Source organism: Chiroxiphia lanceolata, unplaced genomic scaffold (genome assembly GCF_009829145.1).
Source record: "Chiroxiphia lanceolata isolate bChiLan1 unplaced genomic scaffold, bChiLan1.pri scaffold_67_arrow_ctg1, whole genome shotgun sequence".
Classification (NCBI taxonomy): Eukaryota; Metazoa; Chordata; class Aves; order Passeriformes; family Pipridae; genus Chiroxiphia; species Chiroxiphia lanceolata.
In genome coordinates this window covers 93,763-112,566 of record NW_022476532.1, presented here as the reverse complement: position 1 = coordinate 112,566, position 18,804 = coordinate 93,763, and the positions used below count along the sequence as shown (strand labels likewise).

The 18,804-nt window shown below is 65.4% G+C and overlaps 3 protein-coding genes across 3 annotated transcripts; 1 reads left to right on the top strand and 2 right to left on the bottom strand.

Annotated features, from left to right (window-relative positions):
• Positions 1–2,643: 2,643 nt before the first annotated feature.
• PRKCSH (protein kinase C substrate 80K-H) lies at positions 2,644–9,844 on the top strand. The gene is made up of 16 exons (XM_032677599.1): positions 2,644–2,810; positions 3,387–3,494; positions 3,856–3,972; positions 4,887–4,944; positions 5,168–5,285; positions 5,472–5,603; positions 6,102–6,187; positions 6,267–6,345; positions 6,448–6,533; positions 6,714–6,853; positions 7,149–7,244; positions 7,728–7,797; positions 8,161–8,249; positions 8,739–8,818; positions 8,912–9,011; positions 9,306–9,844. The coding sequence occupies exons 1-10, from the start codon at positions 2,708–2,710 to the stop codon at positions 6,835–6,837; spliced, it is 1,011 nt and encodes a 336-aa protein (XP_032533490.1). The 5' UTR covers positions 2,644–2,707; the 3' UTR covers positions 6,838–6,853; positions 7,149–7,244; positions 7,728–7,797; positions 8,161–8,249; positions 8,739–8,818; positions 8,912–9,011; positions 9,306–9,844.
• Positions 9,845–9,861: 17 nt separating this feature from the next.
• Positions 9,862–14,840, bottom strand: COLGALT1 (collagen beta(1-O)galactosyltransferase 1). The gene is given in 20 exon segments (XM_032677602.1): positions 9,862–10,196; positions 10,199–10,214; positions 10,217–10,316; positions 10,585–10,791; positions 10,926–11,053; positions 11,360–11,492; positions 11,575–11,618; positions 11,620–11,682; positions 12,048–12,101; positions 12,103–12,125; positions 12,347–12,466; positions 13,042–13,132; positions 13,134–13,181; positions 13,184–13,249; positions 13,528–13,602; positions 13,604–13,663; positions 13,842–13,870; positions 13,873–13,958; positions 14,337–14,447; positions 14,560–14,840. Coding segments are annotated over 20 exon segments (1,998 nt in total). The 3' UTR covers positions 9,862–9,933.
• Positions 14,841–16,073: 1,233 nt separating this feature from the next.
• On the bottom strand, positions 16,074–18,289 carry PGLS (6-phosphogluconolactonase). Its single transcript, XM_032677600.1, is given in 6 exon segments — positions 16,074–16,795; positions 16,877–17,017; positions 17,190–17,291; positions 17,697–17,804; positions 18,013–18,270; positions 18,272–18,289. Coding segments are annotated over 6 exon segments (954 nt in total). The 3' UTR covers positions 16,074–16,468.
• Between the last annotated feature and the right edge of the window lie 515 nt (positions 18,290–18,804).

The window sequence follows — 18,804 nt, the reverse complement described above, 5'->3', positions numbered from 1 at the left end:
CTCCTCGGGGTGAGGGAGGGGCGGTGTTGGGGGGGGCTCCCTCGGCCCCTCCTCTGGCTCCGGGGACTCCTGGGGGAGATCGGGCTGGGGGGGACAGGGGGGGCTGGGGCAGGGACACCACAGACCCCCTGGGACTCCCTTGTGTCCCCCAAGTCCTGTCCAGAACCCCCAGAGCCCCCCATGTGCCTCCCAGACCCCCCTGTGCCCCCCAAACCTCTCTGTGCCCCCCAAGTCCCATCCAAACCCCCCTGTGCCCCCCAGACCCCCACGTACCCCTTAGATACCCCTTAAGTCCCCCCAACCCCTCTGTGCCCCCCAGACCTCCTTGTGTCCCCCCAAGTCCCCCCACACCCCCATGTGCCCTCCAACTCCTCCTGCCCTCCCACCCTGAGCCCCCAAAATTCCCCCCAAGACCCTCAGCCCCCCCCGAGCCCCCCATACCGGCCCCAGTGGCTCCTCCAGTGCCCGCAGCCAAGCCCCCCGAGCCCGCCGGGACCCCTGGACCTGGGGGGGGGAACCGGGGGGTCATCGGGGGACCCCCTGGCCCGTGGGGACCCCCCCGACCTATAGGAACTCCCCTGTCCCATGGAGACCCCTCGGCCCCCCCCAAGCCCCCGTACCTGTGCTGGGGCCCCCCCCCACCCCACGGAGCCCCCCCGTTCCCGCAGCTCCCGCAGCCTCCGGCGCCTCCGCAGTAGCTCCAGCTCGGCCCCCGACAGGAGGGTCCGGGTGACCCCCGACTCAGCCTGGGGGAGAGAGAACCTCAGAGACCCCCAGAAACCCCACGGTACACCCAGGGACCCCCAGAGACCCTCAGAGACCCCCAGGGACAACCCAGAGACCCTCAGAGACCACCCCCCAGCTCGGCCTCAGCCCATGTGTTTGTGGGGGCCCCCAGGTGCCCCCAGGTGTGTCTCTCACCTGCAGGAGCCCCCCCAGCTGTGTCCCAGGCCCCCCCCAGGTGTGTTTACCTGCAGGAGCCCCCTCAGGCTCCGGTACAGGCCCCAGCACCCTCTCGGTCTCCTCCGCCCGTATCTGCAGTCGCAGCAGAGACCCCCGGAGACCCCCCAGCTGGGGAACACCGCGGGGGGGGTCGGGGGGGGTCACGGGAAACCCAAATCCCCCAAGGAGGGGAGTCAGAGGGGTTGGGGGGGGTCACAGGAACCCCCAATCCCCTGGGAGGGGGGGTCGGGGGGTCATGGGAGGGAAGGGGGTGGAACCCACCTGGTCCTGCTGGGGGTCCCCGGGGGGGTCTCGGGATGTCCTTGGGGGCGGCGCTGCCGGGGGGTGGACACACGGGGTCATGGGGTCACACAGGGGGTCACACAGAGGTAATGGGGTCACACAGGGGGTCACACGGGGGTCATGGGGTCACACAGGGGTCATACAGGGGACCACACGGGGTCATGGGTTCACACAGGGGTCACACGGGGGTCATGGGGTCACACAGGGGTCATACGGGGGTCAGGGGGTCACACAGGGGTCACACAGGGGACAGGGGTCATGGGGTCACACACGGTTGGGGGGTCATGGGGAGTCCATAGAGGGATCAGGGGGCACTGAGGGGTCAGAAGTTCATGAGAGATCACAAGGGGATCACAGTGGTCATGGGGGTCACCAGAAGTTCACAAGGTCATACAAGGGTCAGGGGTCACAGAGGGGTCACACAGAGGTCAAGGGGGCCAGAGGGGGTCCCAGCTCCCCCTCACCGTCAGGTCCCGCTGCCGCCGCCGGGGCTGAGCCCGGGCTGGGGGAAGAAAAGGGGGGTCAGAGACCCCCCCAACAGCCCCAAATCCCTCTTAATCTGCCCCCCCACTCCCCAATAACCCCCCCAATCGTCCCCTCAACCCCCCCAGTGCCCCCCAGTCCCCCCTCTGGACCCTCCAGTTCTCCTCAAGTCCTCCCCCAGCCCCCCAGGGACTCCCCAGTTTCCCCCCCCCAGTACCGTGGTCTCGCTCTTGCCCCAGGCGGCCATTGGGAGGTCCCTGGGGGGCACAGGGAGAGTCGAGGGGGCTGTGCACCCCCCCCCGAATCCCGAGGACTTTTGGGGACCCTCTGCCCCCTGGGACCCCCAAAACCCTCCCCAGGGACCCCCAAATCCTCCCCGAGACCCCCCAGATCTCCCCAGGACCCCCAAAACCTCCCCTGGGACCCCCCAGTCCTCCCCAGGACCCCCCTATATTGCCCTCCCCAGGACCCCCCGACCCCTCGAGCACCCCAAGCTCCCACAACCCCCCTCCAGGACCCTCCAAATCCTGTCCAGAACGCCTTGACACCCTCCCCCCCAGGACCCATCACATTCCCACGGGATCTCCCAAATCCCCGCTTGGACCCCCCCTAAAATACCCCCTGGGACCCTCAAATCCCCCTCGGGACCCCCAAATTCTCCCCAAAGACCCTCTAAATCCCTCCCTGGGACACCCCCCCCCCAAGACTCCCCAAATTCCGCTTAAGACCCCCCAAATCCCCCTCAGGACCCCCCGACTCTCTCAGGACCGCCTGACCCCCCCCGAGCCCCCCAAAATTCCCCAAATCCCCCCCAAAAATCCCGCCCCCCCCCCCCCAGCACGTGCCGCCCCGGCTCCGCCCCCCTCGCCCCGCCCCTTCGTCGCCGTGACACGAGGACGCGTCGGCGCTGATTGTCTGCGCCGCCACACCCAAGATGGCGTCGCCCACAGAGTAAAGTCCGGACGCCACTACCTCCAAAATGGGAGACCGCTACAGGAGGACGGCGGAGACTATAACCGGAAGTTCCGCCTCCGCCCAGTTCCGTTCCGCCGTGTGGCCCCGAGCGCGCGAGGCCCGACCCGGTACCGGGCGGGGGGTTTGGGGGGTCCCGGGGGGATTTGGGGTATCTGGGGGGGTTGGGAGGTCTGAAGGGTCTAAGGGAGGATGTGAGAGGGTTCTGAGGGGATCTAGAGGCGGTCGGGGAGGTCCCAGAGGGTACCTGGGGGGGATTTGAGGGGTCTAAAGGGTCGGTCGGGGGTCTTTGGGGGGACTGGGAGGGTCCGGGGGGCGAATCTGGGAGGTCTTAGAGGGTCTGTGAGCGCTATAGGGGTCTGGGGGGGTCTAAAAGGGGATGGGGTGGTCCATGAGGGTCTGGGGGGTTTTATAGGAGGATATTGGGGGGATTTATAGGGGGTCTGGAAGAGTCTAAAGGAGGATCTGGGGGGCCTGTGGGGATCTGGGAGGTGGTGGGGGGTCTAAAAGGGGGCCTGGGGGGCTTTGGGCGGGTCGATGGGGTGTTTTGGAGGGGTCTAAAGGGGGATTTCGGGGGGTCTGGGGTGATCTATAGAAGGATACGGGGGTATTGGGGGGGTCTGGGAGGGTCTGGGGGTGCCCAGGGGTCTCTGGGGGAGGTCTCTCAATTTTGTGTGTCCCCCCAGCCCTGCCATGGTGCCCCTTCCCCCCTCCTGCTGCTGCTGCTGCTGCCCCCGGCCCTGCCCGGCCCCCCCGAGGTGATGGTGACACGACCCCGGGGGTGGCCCTGATCAGTGAGTGGGACCCCCTGAGACCCCAAACCCCCCTGAGCCCCCCCTGAACCCCCAGACCACCCTGAACCCCCAAACCAACCCTGAACCCCCAATCCCAAATCCCCCAGCCCCCCTGAGGTGATGGTGACATGGCCCCGGGGTGGTCCTCACCACTGAGTGAGACCCCCAGAAACACCCCAAATACCCCCCGATCCCCCCCTAAACCCACCTTAAACCCCCCTCAAAACCTCCCTCAAATCCCCCAGGACCCCCTACAACCCTAAATGTCCCCCCTGACCCCCTCCCGACCACCCAGGCTCCCTGGCCCCCCTGATACCCCCGTGCCCCCCATGCTCCCCCTGACCCCCCCCGTGCCCCCCAGATCTGCCGTTCTACGACCCCTCGAGGCCGTTCCGGTGCCTCGACGGCTCCGCCACCATCGACTTCTCCTGGGTCAACGACGACTACTGCGACTGTGGGGACGGCTCTGATGAACCTGGTGAGACCCCCGGCACCCCCAGAGACTACCCCAAACCCACTGGGACCCTCAGAGACCCCCTCAAATAGCCCCCACCCTCTGGGACCACCCAGAAATCCCCCCTGACATCCCACACCTGCTGGGACCCTCAGACGCCCAGAAGTGACTGTGGGGAGGGGTCTGATGAGCCTGGTGAGACCGCCAGGACCCCCCCATGACCCCCTCAATCATCTCCCTCCCAGTGGGACCCCCAGGGACCCCCCCCCCAAACAGCCCCCACCCTCTGGGACCCCAGAAACCAGCCCTGAACCCCTGCACCCACTGGACGCTTGGGACCCCCAAGGACCCCAGACACCCCAGGACCCCCAGGACTCCCCCAGGGACCCCCAGACACCCCCTCAGAGACCCTACCCTGACTCTTTGGGACCCCAAACCTCTCCCAAAACCCCTCAGGGACCTTCCTGCCCCCCCAGATTTTGGGAGGGGTCTCCAATCTCTCTCCCAACACCCCCCCGGTGGATCAGGGGGTGTTTAACCCCCCAAATCCCCCAGGGACCCCCGCCTGCCCCAACGGGCGCTTCCCTGCACCAACGCCGGCACCGACCCCGCACCATCCCCGCAGCCCATGTCAACGACGGAGTCTGTGGTGGGTCTGGGGGGCTTGGGGTGGTCTGGGGGGAACTGGGTGTAACTGGGAGGGTCTGGGTGTCACTGGAGGGGTTGGGGGGGCACTCAGGGGGATTGGGACTCCCCCAGAGGGACGGGAAGGTCCCTGGGGGGACTTGGAGGGAGGAACTGGGGCTTTGGGGGAAGGTTTGGATGTCCAGGGGGTGGGTGGGGGGTCTGGGGGTTCCTGGGGGTTTTGGAGGTCACTGCTGGGGTCTGGGGGGGGTCAGGGGTCCCCAAAGGTGCTGAACCCCCCTGTGCCCCCCCAGATTGCTGCGATGGCACCGACGAGTGGGACAGTGAGGCCGGGTGTGAGAACACATGCAGGTGGGACTGGGAGCACTGGGAGAGACTGGGGGGGACTGGGAGAGACTGGGGGACACTGGGAGGGAGTGGGGAGGGACCTGGGGGGCACTTGGGGTGGAAACACGAGGCCCGGCAGGGTTGGGAGATTACTGGGACGGACTGGAGCTCACTGGGAGTGACTGGCAGTGGCTCCGGGGGGTGTCCCCGATGTGGGGGTGCCCCCTTGATTTTGGGGTCCCCGCAGGGAGCGTGGCCGGCGGGAGCGCGAGGCCCGCAGCCGTTTGGCCGCCCTGGCCCGCGAGGGCTTCGTGCTGCGGCAGCGGCTGGTGCAGGAGGCGGCCGAGGGCATGAGGGACAAGCAGGTGGGCACAGGGGGGCTTGGGGGGGTCGCAGAGGGGTTTGGGGGGGGATTTTGGGGGATATTGGGGGTTTTTGGTGTCCCCCCCTGGCCTGGCTTAGAGTGGCTCTGGTGGGCTGTGGGTGATTTTTGGGGTCTGTGGTCTCCAGGGGGGTCTGTAGGTTAATTTTGGGGGTCTCTCCCCCTCCAGGCCCGGCGGGGGGGTCTGCAGGAGTCCCGGAAGGAGCATGGAAGCAGCGCGTGGGGTACCCTCCGGGCGGCCAAGGAGGCGGCTGAAAGGCCCCGAACGGCGGCCAGGGGGGGAGCACCGCAGGAAATGGGGGGGGTAAGGGGGGCTTTGGGGGGTGGTCGGGGGGCTTGGTGGGGGCTTGGGGGACGCCTGGAGGGATTGGGGGTGTGGGGGGGTTCTGGTGGTACCGAGGGGGTCATGGGGGGACCTGAATGGATGGTGAGGGGGGACACTGCAGGAAGTGGGGGTAGGGGGAGCTTTAAAAGGGGTAAGGGGAGGTCTGGGGGGCTTTGGTGGTTAAAGGGGGTCTGGGGGGTCTGGGGAGAACAGGGAGCATAGGGTGGGCCTGGAGGTTTTGGGGTAGGTAGGGATTTAGGGCTGTGGGGGGGTGTTGAGGGGGCTCAGATGGTTTGAAGGGTTTGGGTCCCTGTAGTGCCAATCCCATGGTTTCCTGGAGGGAGACACTTGGGGGGTGATTTCGGGGGGTCCTCAGACATCTGTCCCCCCGGGTGGGTTTGGGGGTCCCTTGGACCGCTGTGTCCTCCTGGGGGGGTGTCCCTGACCCCCCAAATCGTGGGTGCGACCCCCAAAAGAGCAAAGGGCGGCAGCGGCGGCGGCGCGGACGAGGCTCGAGCGGCCGAAGCCTTCGCTGAGCTGGACACGGACGGGGATGGACGGTGGGTCTGGGTGGCTTGGGGGGGCCCAGGTGGGTCCCAGAGGTTTGAGTGGCCCACCTGACCCCCCCTGCCCCCCCAGGCTGACCGGGGCCGAGCTCCAGGCCCCCCTGAGCTGGACCCCGACGGATACGGGCGCCTTCTCAGAGACCGAGGCCGAGGTGGGACCCCCCCCAAAAACCCCCCAAAAACCCCTCCCCCGAATTTGGGGGGACCCCCAGGGGTGACCCCGACCCCCCTCTGACCCCCCTGACCTCCCTCAGGCACTGCTGGGGCCCGGGGTGCTGTGGATTCTGGAACATTCCGGGAGCGGATCTGGGAGAGCGTCCGGGAGCGGCTCGACCCACGTGTGGGTTTGGGGGCCCCCCAGATTTGGGCGGCTTGGGGGGGGTCTCCAGAACTTGGTGGGGTCCCTGAATTTTGGGGAACTTGGGGGGGTGTTTCCCCAGAACTTGAGAGGGTCCGTGAACTTGGGGGGGGGGTTGGGACCCCAAAATCTGGGTGCTCTGACCCACCCCCCTCACCCCAGGGCCAAGCTGAGCCCCCCCAAACCCCCCCTGAGCCCTCCCTGGATGAGACCCCCCCCCAGGAAGAAGAGGAGGAGGAAGAGCCAGAGGAGTAGGAAGATGATGATGAGAGGAGGAAGGTCCTGACGAAGAGCTCAAGGTGGGGGGGTCCCTGGACCCCAATTTTGGGGGTGGGGGGTCTCTGATCCCCATTTTCGGAGGGAGAGTCCATGGACCCCAATTTTGGGAATCGCTGGACCCCATTTTTGAGGGGGTTCCTGAGACCCTAATTTTGGGGAAGGGTGTCCCCAGGCCCCAATTTGGGCGTTTCTGGATCCCAATTTGAAGGGGGGGTGGTCCCAATACCCAAATTTTGGGCCTCCCCACCCCCTACCCCAGTTTTGGGGGGCTGGGGGGGGTTTGGGACCCCCCTGTGACCCCCCACTGCCCCCAGTGGCCCCCCCCCGCAGCCCCAGGAGGGGAAGGAGCCCCCTGAGTAGGAGCCCCCCGAGGAGGAGCCCCCCTATGATGAGGCCACCCAGGCCCTCATTGAGGTGGGGGGTTTTGGGGGTCCAGGGGGGCCTTGGGAGGGGGAACGAGGGTTTGGGGGGGCCCGCGGGAGGGTCCTGGGGCATTCCTGGGGGGGTCCTGGGGGGCTTTGGAGGGGCCTTGGGATGTTTGGGGAGGGGGAACTGGGGCTTTGGGGGGTCCTGGGGTGTCTTGGGGGGGTCCTGAGGGGGCTTGGGGGGGTCCTGAGGGGGCCTGGAGGGTCCTGAGGGGGGCTGGGGATGTTGGGGAGGGGGAATTGGGGCTTTGGGGGTCCTGGGGGTTTTGAGCGTCCCGGGGGGGGTTCAGGGAAGGGAAACTGGGGGTTTGGGGGTCTGGGGTGGGTTTGGGGGGTCCTGGGTGGGACTTGGGGGGTTTCGGGAGGGGGAACTGGGGTTTTGGGGGGGCTGAGGGGGCTGGTCCCTCTCTGTCCCCCCCGGGGGATGGTCCCAGTTTTGGGGACCCCCCTGACCCCCCCTGGCCCCCCCCAGCTGCCAACGGGCCCCGGGACGAGCTGGCCGAGGCCGAGCGGGCGCTGAAGGAGGCGGAGGACGGGATCAAGTACGGGGGGGGGACACCCCAAAAACCTGTCAGGAACCCCAGAAACCTGTCGGGGAACCCCAAAAAACAAGGGGGACCCCAAAACCTGGGATGGCACCCTAAAACATGGGGCAGACCCCAAAAACATGAGGACGCCGACACTAAAAACCTGTGGGTGACCCTAAAAACCCTTGGGGGGACACACCCCAAAACCCTTTTGGGGTGAGGGGAGACACAACCTCCTTTGCCCCCCCGCCTCAGTTTCTCTGGGGCTGAGGGGGAGTTTGGTGGGATTTGAGGTCTGGGGGCGGGTTGGGGGGCTCTGAGGGTGGTTTAGGGGGGTTTGGGGACCCCCCCCTGACCCCCCCTTTCCCCCCCTCCCAGGGCCCTGGAACAGGAATTGGGGTTTGATTTCGGCCCCGAGGGCGAGTCTCGTACCTGTACAAACAGTGCTATGAGCTGAGCACCATCGAGTGAGGGGGGTCCTGGGGGGCTTGGGGGGATGGGGGGAGTCGTGGGGGGGGGGATCACTGAGGGGCCTCGGGGGGGGGCAATAATGGGGGGCTGGGGGAGGGTTCTGTACCAGTACAACCAGTGCTGGGAACTGGGAATTTTCAAGTAAGGGAGGGGTCTCTGGTGGGTCCTGGGGGGGAACTTTGGGGGGTTCATTTGGGTCGGGGGGGGGGCTCAAAGGAGACAGGGAGAGGGTCGGGGGGGTGATGGGGGCTCTTGGGGGACACTGGGGTGGGTTTTTGGGGGTCAAACTGGGGAGACATCAGTGACCATTGTGGTGACACTGGGGCGGGGGGGGGGGGGCTCGGGCCAGGGGACACTGGGGGCGTCCTGAGGGGCAGGAAAGGGTCTGGGGGGGGTGACAAGGGACTTTTGGGGACACTGGGGGGGATCCTGGGGGGGCACAGGGGACCTCGTGGCCCCCCCCAAGCCCCCCCGTGCCCCCCCAGGTACGTTTACCCGCCTGTGCCCCTTCCACCCACGCGTCACCCAGAGGCCCAAAAACGGTGGCTCCGAGACCAACCCTGGGGTGAGAGACCCCCCCCAAAAACCCCCTCAGGGGACCCCCCGTGTCCCCCTGAGCTGACCTGACCCCCCCTCCGTGCACCCCCCCCAAAAACAGGACCTGGGGCTCCTGGGCCGGCCCCGAAGGCGACAAGTTCAGCGCCCACAAGTATGAGCAGGGCATGGGGTGCTGGCAGGGCCCCAACCGGGCCACCACGGTGAGAGGGGACCCCAAAACATCCCTGACCTCCCCCTCCGAGCCCCCCAAAACATCTGTGACTCCCCTGATCCCCTCATCCCCTGGGGTGGTGTCCCTGTCCCTTGGGGTCACCCGGGGAGGGTTCCCAAGTCCCCGGGGGGGGTCTCCCTGTCCCCATGTCTCTTTGGGGGGTGCCCCTGTCCCTTGTGGTCACCCGGGAGGGGGCTGTCCCGTCCCCTGTGATGCCCTGGGAGTGCCCCTGGGTGTCCTCTGACCCCCCCGCTGCCCCCCTGACCCCCCCTGTGCCCCCCAGGTGAGGTTGATGTGTGGCACACGGACACGGCGCTGGTGGCGGCCACGGAGCCGAGTCGCTGCGAGTATCTGCTGGAGCTGGAGACCCCCGCGGCCTGCAGGGAGCCCCCCGCCCCCCACGACGAGCACGATGAGCTGTGACCCCAAAAACACCCCCGGGACCCCCTCAAAATACACCACCCCCCCAGAAAAACCCCAAAAAGCCATCCAAAAATCCACCCAAACTGCCCCCCTGAGCCCACTGGGAGCCCCCAGACTCGAGCTCGGGGGGTCCTGCCTCAGTTTCCCTCCCTCAGACCTCAAGTGACCATCCCAGGATCCCTAATTTGGGAATTTCGGGGGTATTCCAATGAGGGGAGGGGGGATCATAACCCCCAAATGGAGATTCTGGGGGGGGAGGGGGGTGTTGCTTCATTTTCCTCCCTCCCAAATTCCCCCAGGACTTTGAGGGACCATCCCAAGATCCCTAATTCAGGAATTCCGAGGGGGAGAACATCTGGGGGGGGGGATGGGAGAGAAATCAGAATTCTCCCCCCCCCCAAAAACAAAACTTGATGGATAGAAATAAAAATAAAAATAAAATTTACTGGGGTGTCCGGAGCCCTGGAATTCCCGGCATTCCCGGGACCTCAGCACTCATCCTGGAGCGGGGCTGTCCCGGATCGGGTCAGAAATCCCGGGATTCCCGCAGGATCTGCTCCCCCTCCCAGCCCCAGGGAGGGGGGGGTGGTCTCGGGTGTCCCTTGGAATTCTGGGAATTCCTGAAAGAGTCTCAGAGCTCGTCGCGGGCGTGGGCGGGGCTGTCCCGGAGCAGGTTGGAGTTTCCGGGATTCCCGGGATTCCTGCGGGATCGTGACCCCCCCGGGCCAGGGGGACTCGTCCCAGAGCGTGGGGTCTCGGTGTCGCTCACGAGTATCCCGCGTCCCCCGTGTAGTGCGTCGGGAAGAGCAGCAGCGGCTCCGCGGAAAAGGCCACGAGATCCCTGCGGGAGAAGTGCCGGGAATAGTCAGAGCTGGGGGTGAATCAGGGAAAAGGGGTGAGAAATACAGGGAAAATGAGGTGGAAAGGGTGAGAAATCCTGGAAAAACCACAGGAGAAGTGCTGGGAGAAGCTGGAGGGGAGAGAAAACAGGATCCTGTGTCCCTCCCTTATCCTTCCATGGAAGGGGTCCTGGTCTCCCAGGAGGATCCGAATCCCCGTGTCCCTCCCGCATCCCTGCATCCCACATCCCATGGTCCCTGTATCCCACATCCCATGTCCCTGTATCCCGAGTCCCTCACAGTGGGTGCCGGTCGAACATGACGGGCAGGAATTCATCCACCGGGATCATCTTTCCCAGGGGTTCCGCCTCCAGCAGCTTCCTGGCCCCACTCAGGGACAGGGCGTATCCCAGCGTCCAGTAGGAATATCCCGCCTCCACCAGGTTCCGGACACCGGGAACGGGGCGCTCCGGGCGCTCCGGGTGCAGCCGCTTCCGGCCCAGGTAACTGAGGGAGGAGGAGGAGGAGAGGGATGAGGGGAGGAAGGGGTGGGATGGGGATGAGGATGAAGGCCCCAGACTCACATGAGGTCCCAGGGGTTGGGATGAGGATGAGGAGGGGGATGAAGGCCCCAGACTCACATGAGGTCCCAGGGCGTCCCAGCCTCCTCCAGCTCCTCCATGAGCTCCGTGAGGCGCCGGCGGAAGAAGATCTCGAAGCGCAAATCGTCCTCGAACACCAAGGACTTGCGCAGCCCCCGCGCTGAGATCTGGGAATGATCCCCATCCAGGGCCATCCTGGGAGTCAGCTCAGCTCCCCCCTGCCTGCCTCCCGTTCCCTGCATTCCCTGGCAGTCCCGGACCCCCCTGGATCATCCCCAGACCCCCCGGACCCCCCAGACCCCCCTCACCTCCTGCCAGACCCAGCAGTGGCTGAGGAAGCAGCTCAGCTCCCCCCTGCCTGCCCCTCTCATTCCCTGGATATCCCTGGATCCCAATTCCCTGGATGCCCCCGGAGCCCTGCTGAGACCCAGACCCCCCCCGGACCCCCCAGGACCCCCCAGACCCCCCCTCACCTCCTGCCAGATGCGGAAGTGGCTGAGGAAGCAGCCCACCTCCCCCCGGGTGAGGGGCCGCCCGTGGAAGGGGTCCCGGTATCCCGGGAGCATCCGGATCCCCAGCGCCTCCACCTCGCTGCTGTTCAGGGCCCTGCGGAGCCAGGGAGGCTTCCAGAGGGGGATCCCTTGGGAAAGATTCCCCTGGAGACCCCCCCCGGGAGCCCCAAACTCACCGACCGTCCACGGCCTCCACCAGTTTGCAGGAAATTCCCTGCTCCTTGGAGCGTCCGGAGCATCCGTGCCCGGCGTTCGGAGCGGCGCTGCAGGTTGATCAGGAACACCTGGGAGGGGGGGGAATTTGGGAATATCCACCCAATCCCAATGGGAATGGGAGAATCCACCCAAAGTCCCACAAGGGAATAGGATAAACCACCAAAAGTCAGGAGGGGAGTGGGATAATCCGCCCGAAATCCAGAGGAGAGAGGGATAATCCCACCCGAAATCCAGAGGAAAAGTGGGAAAACCACCCAAAAATCCAGTGGGGAATGGGGTAATCCAACTGGAATCCAGAGGGGAGGGAAGAAACATCCAGCAGAAAAGTGGGAAAACAAGCCAAAATTCGGAAGGGAAGGGGGAAAAAAATGACCCCAAATCCGAAAAGGAAGAGGGATCCCATCCCAAAATCCCGAGGGAATGTCACACTCACCTCATCAAAGCCCATCTTGTCGGGGACCTTGGGGGGCACCCACACGTGGGGGGAGGGCTTCGGCCGGAGGGAGCTTCACTGGGAATGGGAGAATCCCACTGGGAATCAACCCCAGAGTCTGGAGGGGACATACCCAATCCCAAATATCTCCATCCCACCAGGAATGAATCCCCGAGCCTGGATGGGACATTCCCAATGCCCAATTTCCCATCCCAGGAGTCTGGGGTTGACTCTGTGGGGTCCCCCCATTCCATGCCAGGCTCCCAAGGCCCTGGATCTGCGTGGATCCCGCCCCTCACCCATGATCTCCAGCTGGACGTGCAGGAAGTTGTCGGCCTCGTCCCGCAGGGAGCTGTGGGAGCGCAGCGGGACCGGCAGGAACCCGAACACCTCCCGGTTACTGACGAACATCTGGACCCCTGGAACGGGATTGGGAATGGGATTGGGATGGGCTCAGGAACCCAACAAACACCTCCTGGTTACTGACGAACACCTGGACCCCTGGAACAGGATTGGGAATGGGGGGGCACCCCAGGAATGGGGATGGGAACAGGGGGTGTCACTCCTGAATGGGATCAGGAGGTAGATGGGGGGTCACCCCTGGAATGGGAATCAGGGGCTCACAACTGGGAATGGGGATGGGACAGGAATAGGGGGGCACCCAAAGCCAAAGCTGGCGCAAAGCTGAGGCCCAGCCCCGAGCTGTGCTCAAGGGACTGAAGTCAAGCACAGCCTGACATCAAGTCCAGCCCAAATCCACCCAAATCCCACCCTAAACCCACCCCAAAGCCCAGCCCAAAGCTAACCCAAATTCCACCCAAAGCCCAGCCCTGGCACTGACCCCCCATCCATCCCATCCCATCCCATCCCATCCCATCCCATCCCAGCCCATCCATCCCATCCCACCCATCCCATCCCATCCCATCCCATCCCAGCCCAGCCCATCCCATCCCATCCCATCCCATCCCATCCCATCCCATCCCACTCCACTGACCCGCGTGCCGGCAGGCGAAGGCGAACACGATGATGTCGTCGAAGGCGCCGCTGTAGCCGGGGGGGGGCGGGTGGAAGGCGAGACCCCCCGAGCGCATCCCGGCGCAGATCCAGCAGGAACGTCGAGTGCACCATCGGCACCAGGCGAAGCGCCGCGGCGCTCCCAGCCGGCGCAGGGGCAGGTACGCGGGGGTGCGGCGGTAATAGCCCTGGGGAATGGGAACAGGAATGGGAATACACTGGGAATTACACCCGAAATAGGGCAGGTATGCAGGGCTGTAGTGGTAAAAGCCCTGGGAATGGGAATGGCACCAGGAATGACACTGGGAAAAAGGAATAATATTGGGAACAGGGAATGGGACCAGGAATGGCACCGGGGTCCCAAATCTCACCTGGGGGGTCTCTCTCCTCCCCTGGGGGTCTCTCCTCACCTAAGGAGTCCAAACCTCCCCAGGGGTCCCTCCTCACCTGGGGGGTCCCTCCTCACCTGGGGGGTCATCCCGCACCAGAAGTTGGAGTAGGCGGCGCGGGAGTCGAGCATCGGGGCCACCACGGTTCTGTTTCTCGGCCATCAGCAGCCCCAGCGTGTCCGGGTTCGTCAGCACGTTGTCGGCGTCCAGGAACTGGGGGCACAGGGGGTAGGGGGACACGGGTCAGGGGGCACCCCCTGAGACCCCCGGGGTCAGGGGGGTACCCCATGGGACCCCCAGGGTACCCCGGGATCAGTGGGGGGACCCTCCCAGGGCCACCCCCCAATGTGGGGACCCCCAGGCCCCCCCCAAATTCGGGACCCCCCCCTACCAGCAGGTAGTCGGCCCACATGGCCCGGCAGCCTCGAGGGCCTCCTGTCGCAGCCTCATCACGTGCTCGTAGCGGGAGGGGCTCCAGTGTTTGGGACCCTCCTCATCAGGGTACGACCTGGGGGGGGGGGGCACGGTGAGACCCCCCAGCACCCACCCACGGCCTGGGACACCCCGAGAGGAGGGACAACCAGCCCAGGGAGACCCTCCAAAAACCGGGGCACTCACAAGGACCCCCCCCCAAAACCGGTGGAAATCACAGGGACACCCCTCCCCAAATTTGGGCACCCCCAGCCCATGGGGATCCCCCAAAACCTGCATTTCATGGGGACCCCCCCAAGCCTGGACATTCACAGGGATGCACCCCCAGCCCATGGGGACCCCCCCAAGCCTGGACATTCACAGGGAGCACCCCCAGCCCAAGGGGACCCTCTGGACCCTCAGAGCTCCCCATGAGCCCCCCCAGGGTCCCCCGCGAGCTCCCCCCATCCCTGACCGTGGCTCCTCCTGGTGCCTCCACTCCACCCGGTGGTAGAGCCCCCGGACCCGGCCCAGCCACTCCCGCAGCAGGGCCGACGTGTTGTCCACGCTGTGATCCACGGCCACCCTGGGGGGACACGGGGGTCACACGGGGGGGGGGGGGTCACACACGGGGGGTCACACACGGGCTCCCGTGTCCCCACGGTGTCCCCAAGCCCCCCCCAAGCCCCCCCAGACGCACCAGAGCGGCCATCCTGTCCTTGGGGTGCCGCAGCCTCTCGAGCCCCCCCAGCACGAGGGGCAGCGCGTGGGCCGCGTTCCGCGCCAGCAGCGCCACGGCCACGCGCGGCGGCCGCAGCGGCGACTCGGGGTTCCAGCGCTCCTCGGGGAAATAGGCGGCGGGCGGGACCGGGCCCGAAGCCGTAGGATCCCCCCGGGCCCCCCGGAGCCCCCCGGGCCCGTCCCCAGGCAGCAGCAGCGGCAGCAGCATCACCGCGAGCTGCCACGGCCGCGCCGCCATCTTGGCCGCCCCCCCTCCTCCCTCACGGCCGCGCGCATGGGCACGCCCCCTCCCCTGGGGACACGCCCCCTCCCTGGGGAAACGCCCCCTCCCCTGGGACACGCCCCCAAGCCCCGCGTGGTTCATCCCCCGGGAAAACCCGACGGGATTTGGGGGGGGGGGGGGGTGGGATGTTTTTCACGTGGAAAACAAGTTCGGGGGGTGTCTGTCATGGAAAACATCCCGATTTTCCCTCTGAGAGCTCCGGGAGGAGGAAGGGAAAGGAAAACCGCCAGGAAAAGAAGCAGCTGAACCTCAGGATCCTGGAACGGCTCCATGGGAACAGCTGGGAAGGAGCCCCGCTGGACAAACATGGGAATCGCTGCTCAGAGGATAAAAAAACCCTGGAATTTCTGCCAAGGCAGCAAGGAATTCCAGCTGGGAACATCCCAGCCCCTCACCCCTGCCCCCCTTCATTCCCTCCAGGAAAAACACGAAGTTCCACAGCAGCTCCTGAGGGGGAAGCGGGGGCTGGGATTGACGGGAATTGGGGAAAGCTTCCCAAAAATCAGGCCCTCAGAGCCTGTTTTATCCCCAAAAAAATCCCGGATTTGGAATGGAGAGGGTGGATCCACCCAGAGCTCTGGGAGGAGCAGCAAAGACATGGGAATAAAGGCAAACAAATAGGAACAAACAGGGAATAAAGAGGAATATCTGGGAAGCAGCTGGAGTAGGGCAAGGGAGTGACACAGAGCGGGATTGTGGCAGATGGAAAGTTTTGGGGATGAGGTTTTTTCGGGAGAGGGGCGGGACTTTGGCAGCAGCCGCAGCAGGAATTAAAGGCTCTTTTCTGTGGAGAGAATTCCAGAGGGAAGGAGGCGGTGCCAGCGGGAGGAGCCACGGCTTCTGCTTGACCAAAATCCGCCGCGTTCAGGCCCATTTTCCCTCTGTCCCAGCCCCCTCCCAGTCCATTCAGCCCTTCCCATCCCTCTCCCAGTTCATCCCAGTTCATCCCAACCCCCCAGGTCCATCCCAGTCCATCCCGGAGCTCCCACTCCACCCCAGTCCATCTCAGACCATCCCAGCCCCCCCCAGTCCATCCCAACCCTCCCAGTCCATCCCACCCCCCTCCCAGTCCATCCCAGCCCCCCCAGTCCCCAACCAGATTCCAAACCCTCCAGCACAAAACAATCCCGTCCCTGTTCACAATTCCCACCCGGATCCCCCCAAATCCAAGGAATTCTGACACGGAAATTCACACTCAGCAAAGCACCGTTTGTTCCCAAAAACAGTCCAAAATCCCACGTTCTGGGGCACAGCCCGTGGGATTCCCTATTCCCTGCTTGAAATGTCCTGGATTCAGCACCAGCTCTATGCTCTGCAGTGTTTTGGGAATACTGGGAATACTCAGCTCCTGGGCTGCCTGGAATGTCAGACTCAAATCCACTCATTCCAGCCCATTTCCCCCCATTCCTCCCTCCCAGTCCCTCCATCCCAGTTCCCACGTGGATTCCAAATGCTCCAGCACAAAATCATCCTGTCCATGCACATGATTCCAACCCCCAGCAAATCTAAGGAATTATTCCATGGAAAGCTCTGCAAAGCACCGTTTGATCCCACAAAAGAGTAAAAAAATCCCATGTTTTGGGTCACAGCCCATGGGATTCCCTATTCCTGCCTGGAATGCATGGATCCGCATTGCCTCTACAATCTGGATGTTTCTCCATGGGAATACTCAGCTCTGGAATGTCACCAGACTCATCTCTGGCTCTAAAACCCGGAGTGTTTCCCAGGGGGGACACCCAGCTCCTGGAATGCCGTGGATCCATCCCCAGCTCTACACTCCAGAGGTGTTTTTCCATGGGAATGCTGAGCTCCGCGGCCGCTGCCTCATCCAGGAGCCGCGCAGGCGCCCGGAGCGCGGCCGGACGAGGTGCTCGGGGGGAGGGGGGGCTCCTCCTTCCCTCCAAAATCCGCTGTGGGGAGACAGGGAATGCGGTGTCCATCACCTCCTCCCAACCCCAGATCCCGGGATCCTCCCTGGGAACGGGACACACCTTGAGCACGGGGGCCTTGGAGGCGCCGGTGGCCACGACCAGGACGCTCCGCGCCGCGTTCAGCACCGGCAGCGTCAGCGTCACCCGCCGCCGTGGCGGCTTTGGGGAGTCCTCGAGGGCAGCGACGATCTCATCCTGCTCCTGGGGGGGGAAACGTGGGAAAAGGGGGAAATCGTGGAGGAAGGGATAAACCACCCCAAAAACAGGGCAGAGACACCGGGGGGGGGTCCCCAGGGACACTCATGGGGTGGCAACGGGGTCTGAGGGGGTGACTGACCCCCGGGGGAGTGATGGGGTTCCCAGGGGGGCTCACCTGGAGCAGGGGGTGCCCTGGGAACAGGGAGCAGGTGTGTCCATCCGGGCCCACCCCCAGCACCAGCAGGTCAAACACAGGAACCTCCTGCCCCGGGAAAGCCTGGGGGGGGGACACGGGGTGAGGATGGGGAGGACACACTCCCTGCAGACCCCTGGACCCCCCCAGAACCCCTTGTGGACCCCTGCAGTTCCCCTCAGCTCTCCCAGCTCCCCTCCAGTCAGTCCTGATGCCCCCCTGCCCCATTTTACCCAGTGCCTCCCAGTCCCTGCCAGTTTCCCCAGTCCCTCCCAGTCCCTCCAGTCCCCTCCAGTCCCCTCCAGGTCCCCTCCCAGTCCCCCCATCCCCCCCCAGTCCCCCCCAGTCCCTCCCAGTCCCCCCAGTCCCTTCCAGTGCCCCCCAGTCCCCTCTCAATCCCCCTTCAGTCCCCTCCAGTCCCCCCAAGTCCCAGCCCCAGTCCCCCAAGTCGCAGTCCCAGTCCCCCAGGTCCCGGTCCCAGTCCCGTACTCCTCGGAGCTGCTCCCCGTAGTCTCTGGCGGCGGCGGCGGGGCCCAGCCCGGGGGTCACCGACCGCACCCGCGGGCCGGGGGGGGGCAGCCGGGGCAGCAGCTGGGCCTGGGGGGGCACAAGGGGGGGAATCAGGGGTTGGAGGGGGACACGGGGGGGGGTCAGGAGGGGGACATGGGGGGCACAGGGGCGGCACTGGGGGGTGACACGGGCCGGGGGGAGTCAGGGTAGGCCGGGGGGTTGGGGGGGGGACACGGCCGGGGGGGTCAGGGTGGGCTCCAAACCCCCCCCGACCCCTGTCCCCGTCCCCGCTCACCCGGTACGCGCCGCAGGTGCTCTCGGGGTGCTCGGGTGGCACCAGCCGCTCGTCGCAGAAGGCCACGAGCCACCGCGCGGGGTCGGCGGCGGCGGGGGCCGCGCTGAGGGCGGGCGGCAGCTCTCGCGCCAGCAGCTCCACCAGGGAGCCCCCCGAGAGCCCCAGCGAGAACCGCCCGCCCTCCCCCTGCGCCGCCTCGGCCGCCGCCTCGGCCACGATCCGCGCCAGCGCCGGGCCGAGCTCCCGCGACGACGGGAAACACGGACACGGCCGCCATGACCCCCGCACCTGCCAAAGGCGGAAGTGGCGTCACCGGCGCGACGCGTTGCCTGGCAACCAGGCCCTGGGAGCGACTGTGAGGCGGAAATGACGTCACAAACGCCAAACGTTGCCCAGCACAATCACAGAATCAATCATAGAATCGCAATCTTAAACTGCACCTGGGGAAGTTTAGATTGGACAGTAGGGAGAAATTATTCACAGAGAGAGGGATCAGACATTGGAAGGGGCTGCCCGGGAAGGTGGTGGAGTCACTGTCCCTGGAGGTGTTTAAGAAGAGCCCGGATGTGGTGCCATGGTCTGGGTTAGTTGATTCTGTGATTCTGTAATTAGGTTGGAAAAGACCTCCAAGATCATCGAGTCCAACCTGTGACCCCACCTCACCTCGTCACCCAGACCATGGCACCGAGTGCCACATCCAGTATCTTCTCAGAGAGATCCAGGGACTCCACCACCTCCCTGGGCAGCCCATTCCAGTGTCTGATCCCTCTCTCTCTGAAGAAATTCCTCCTG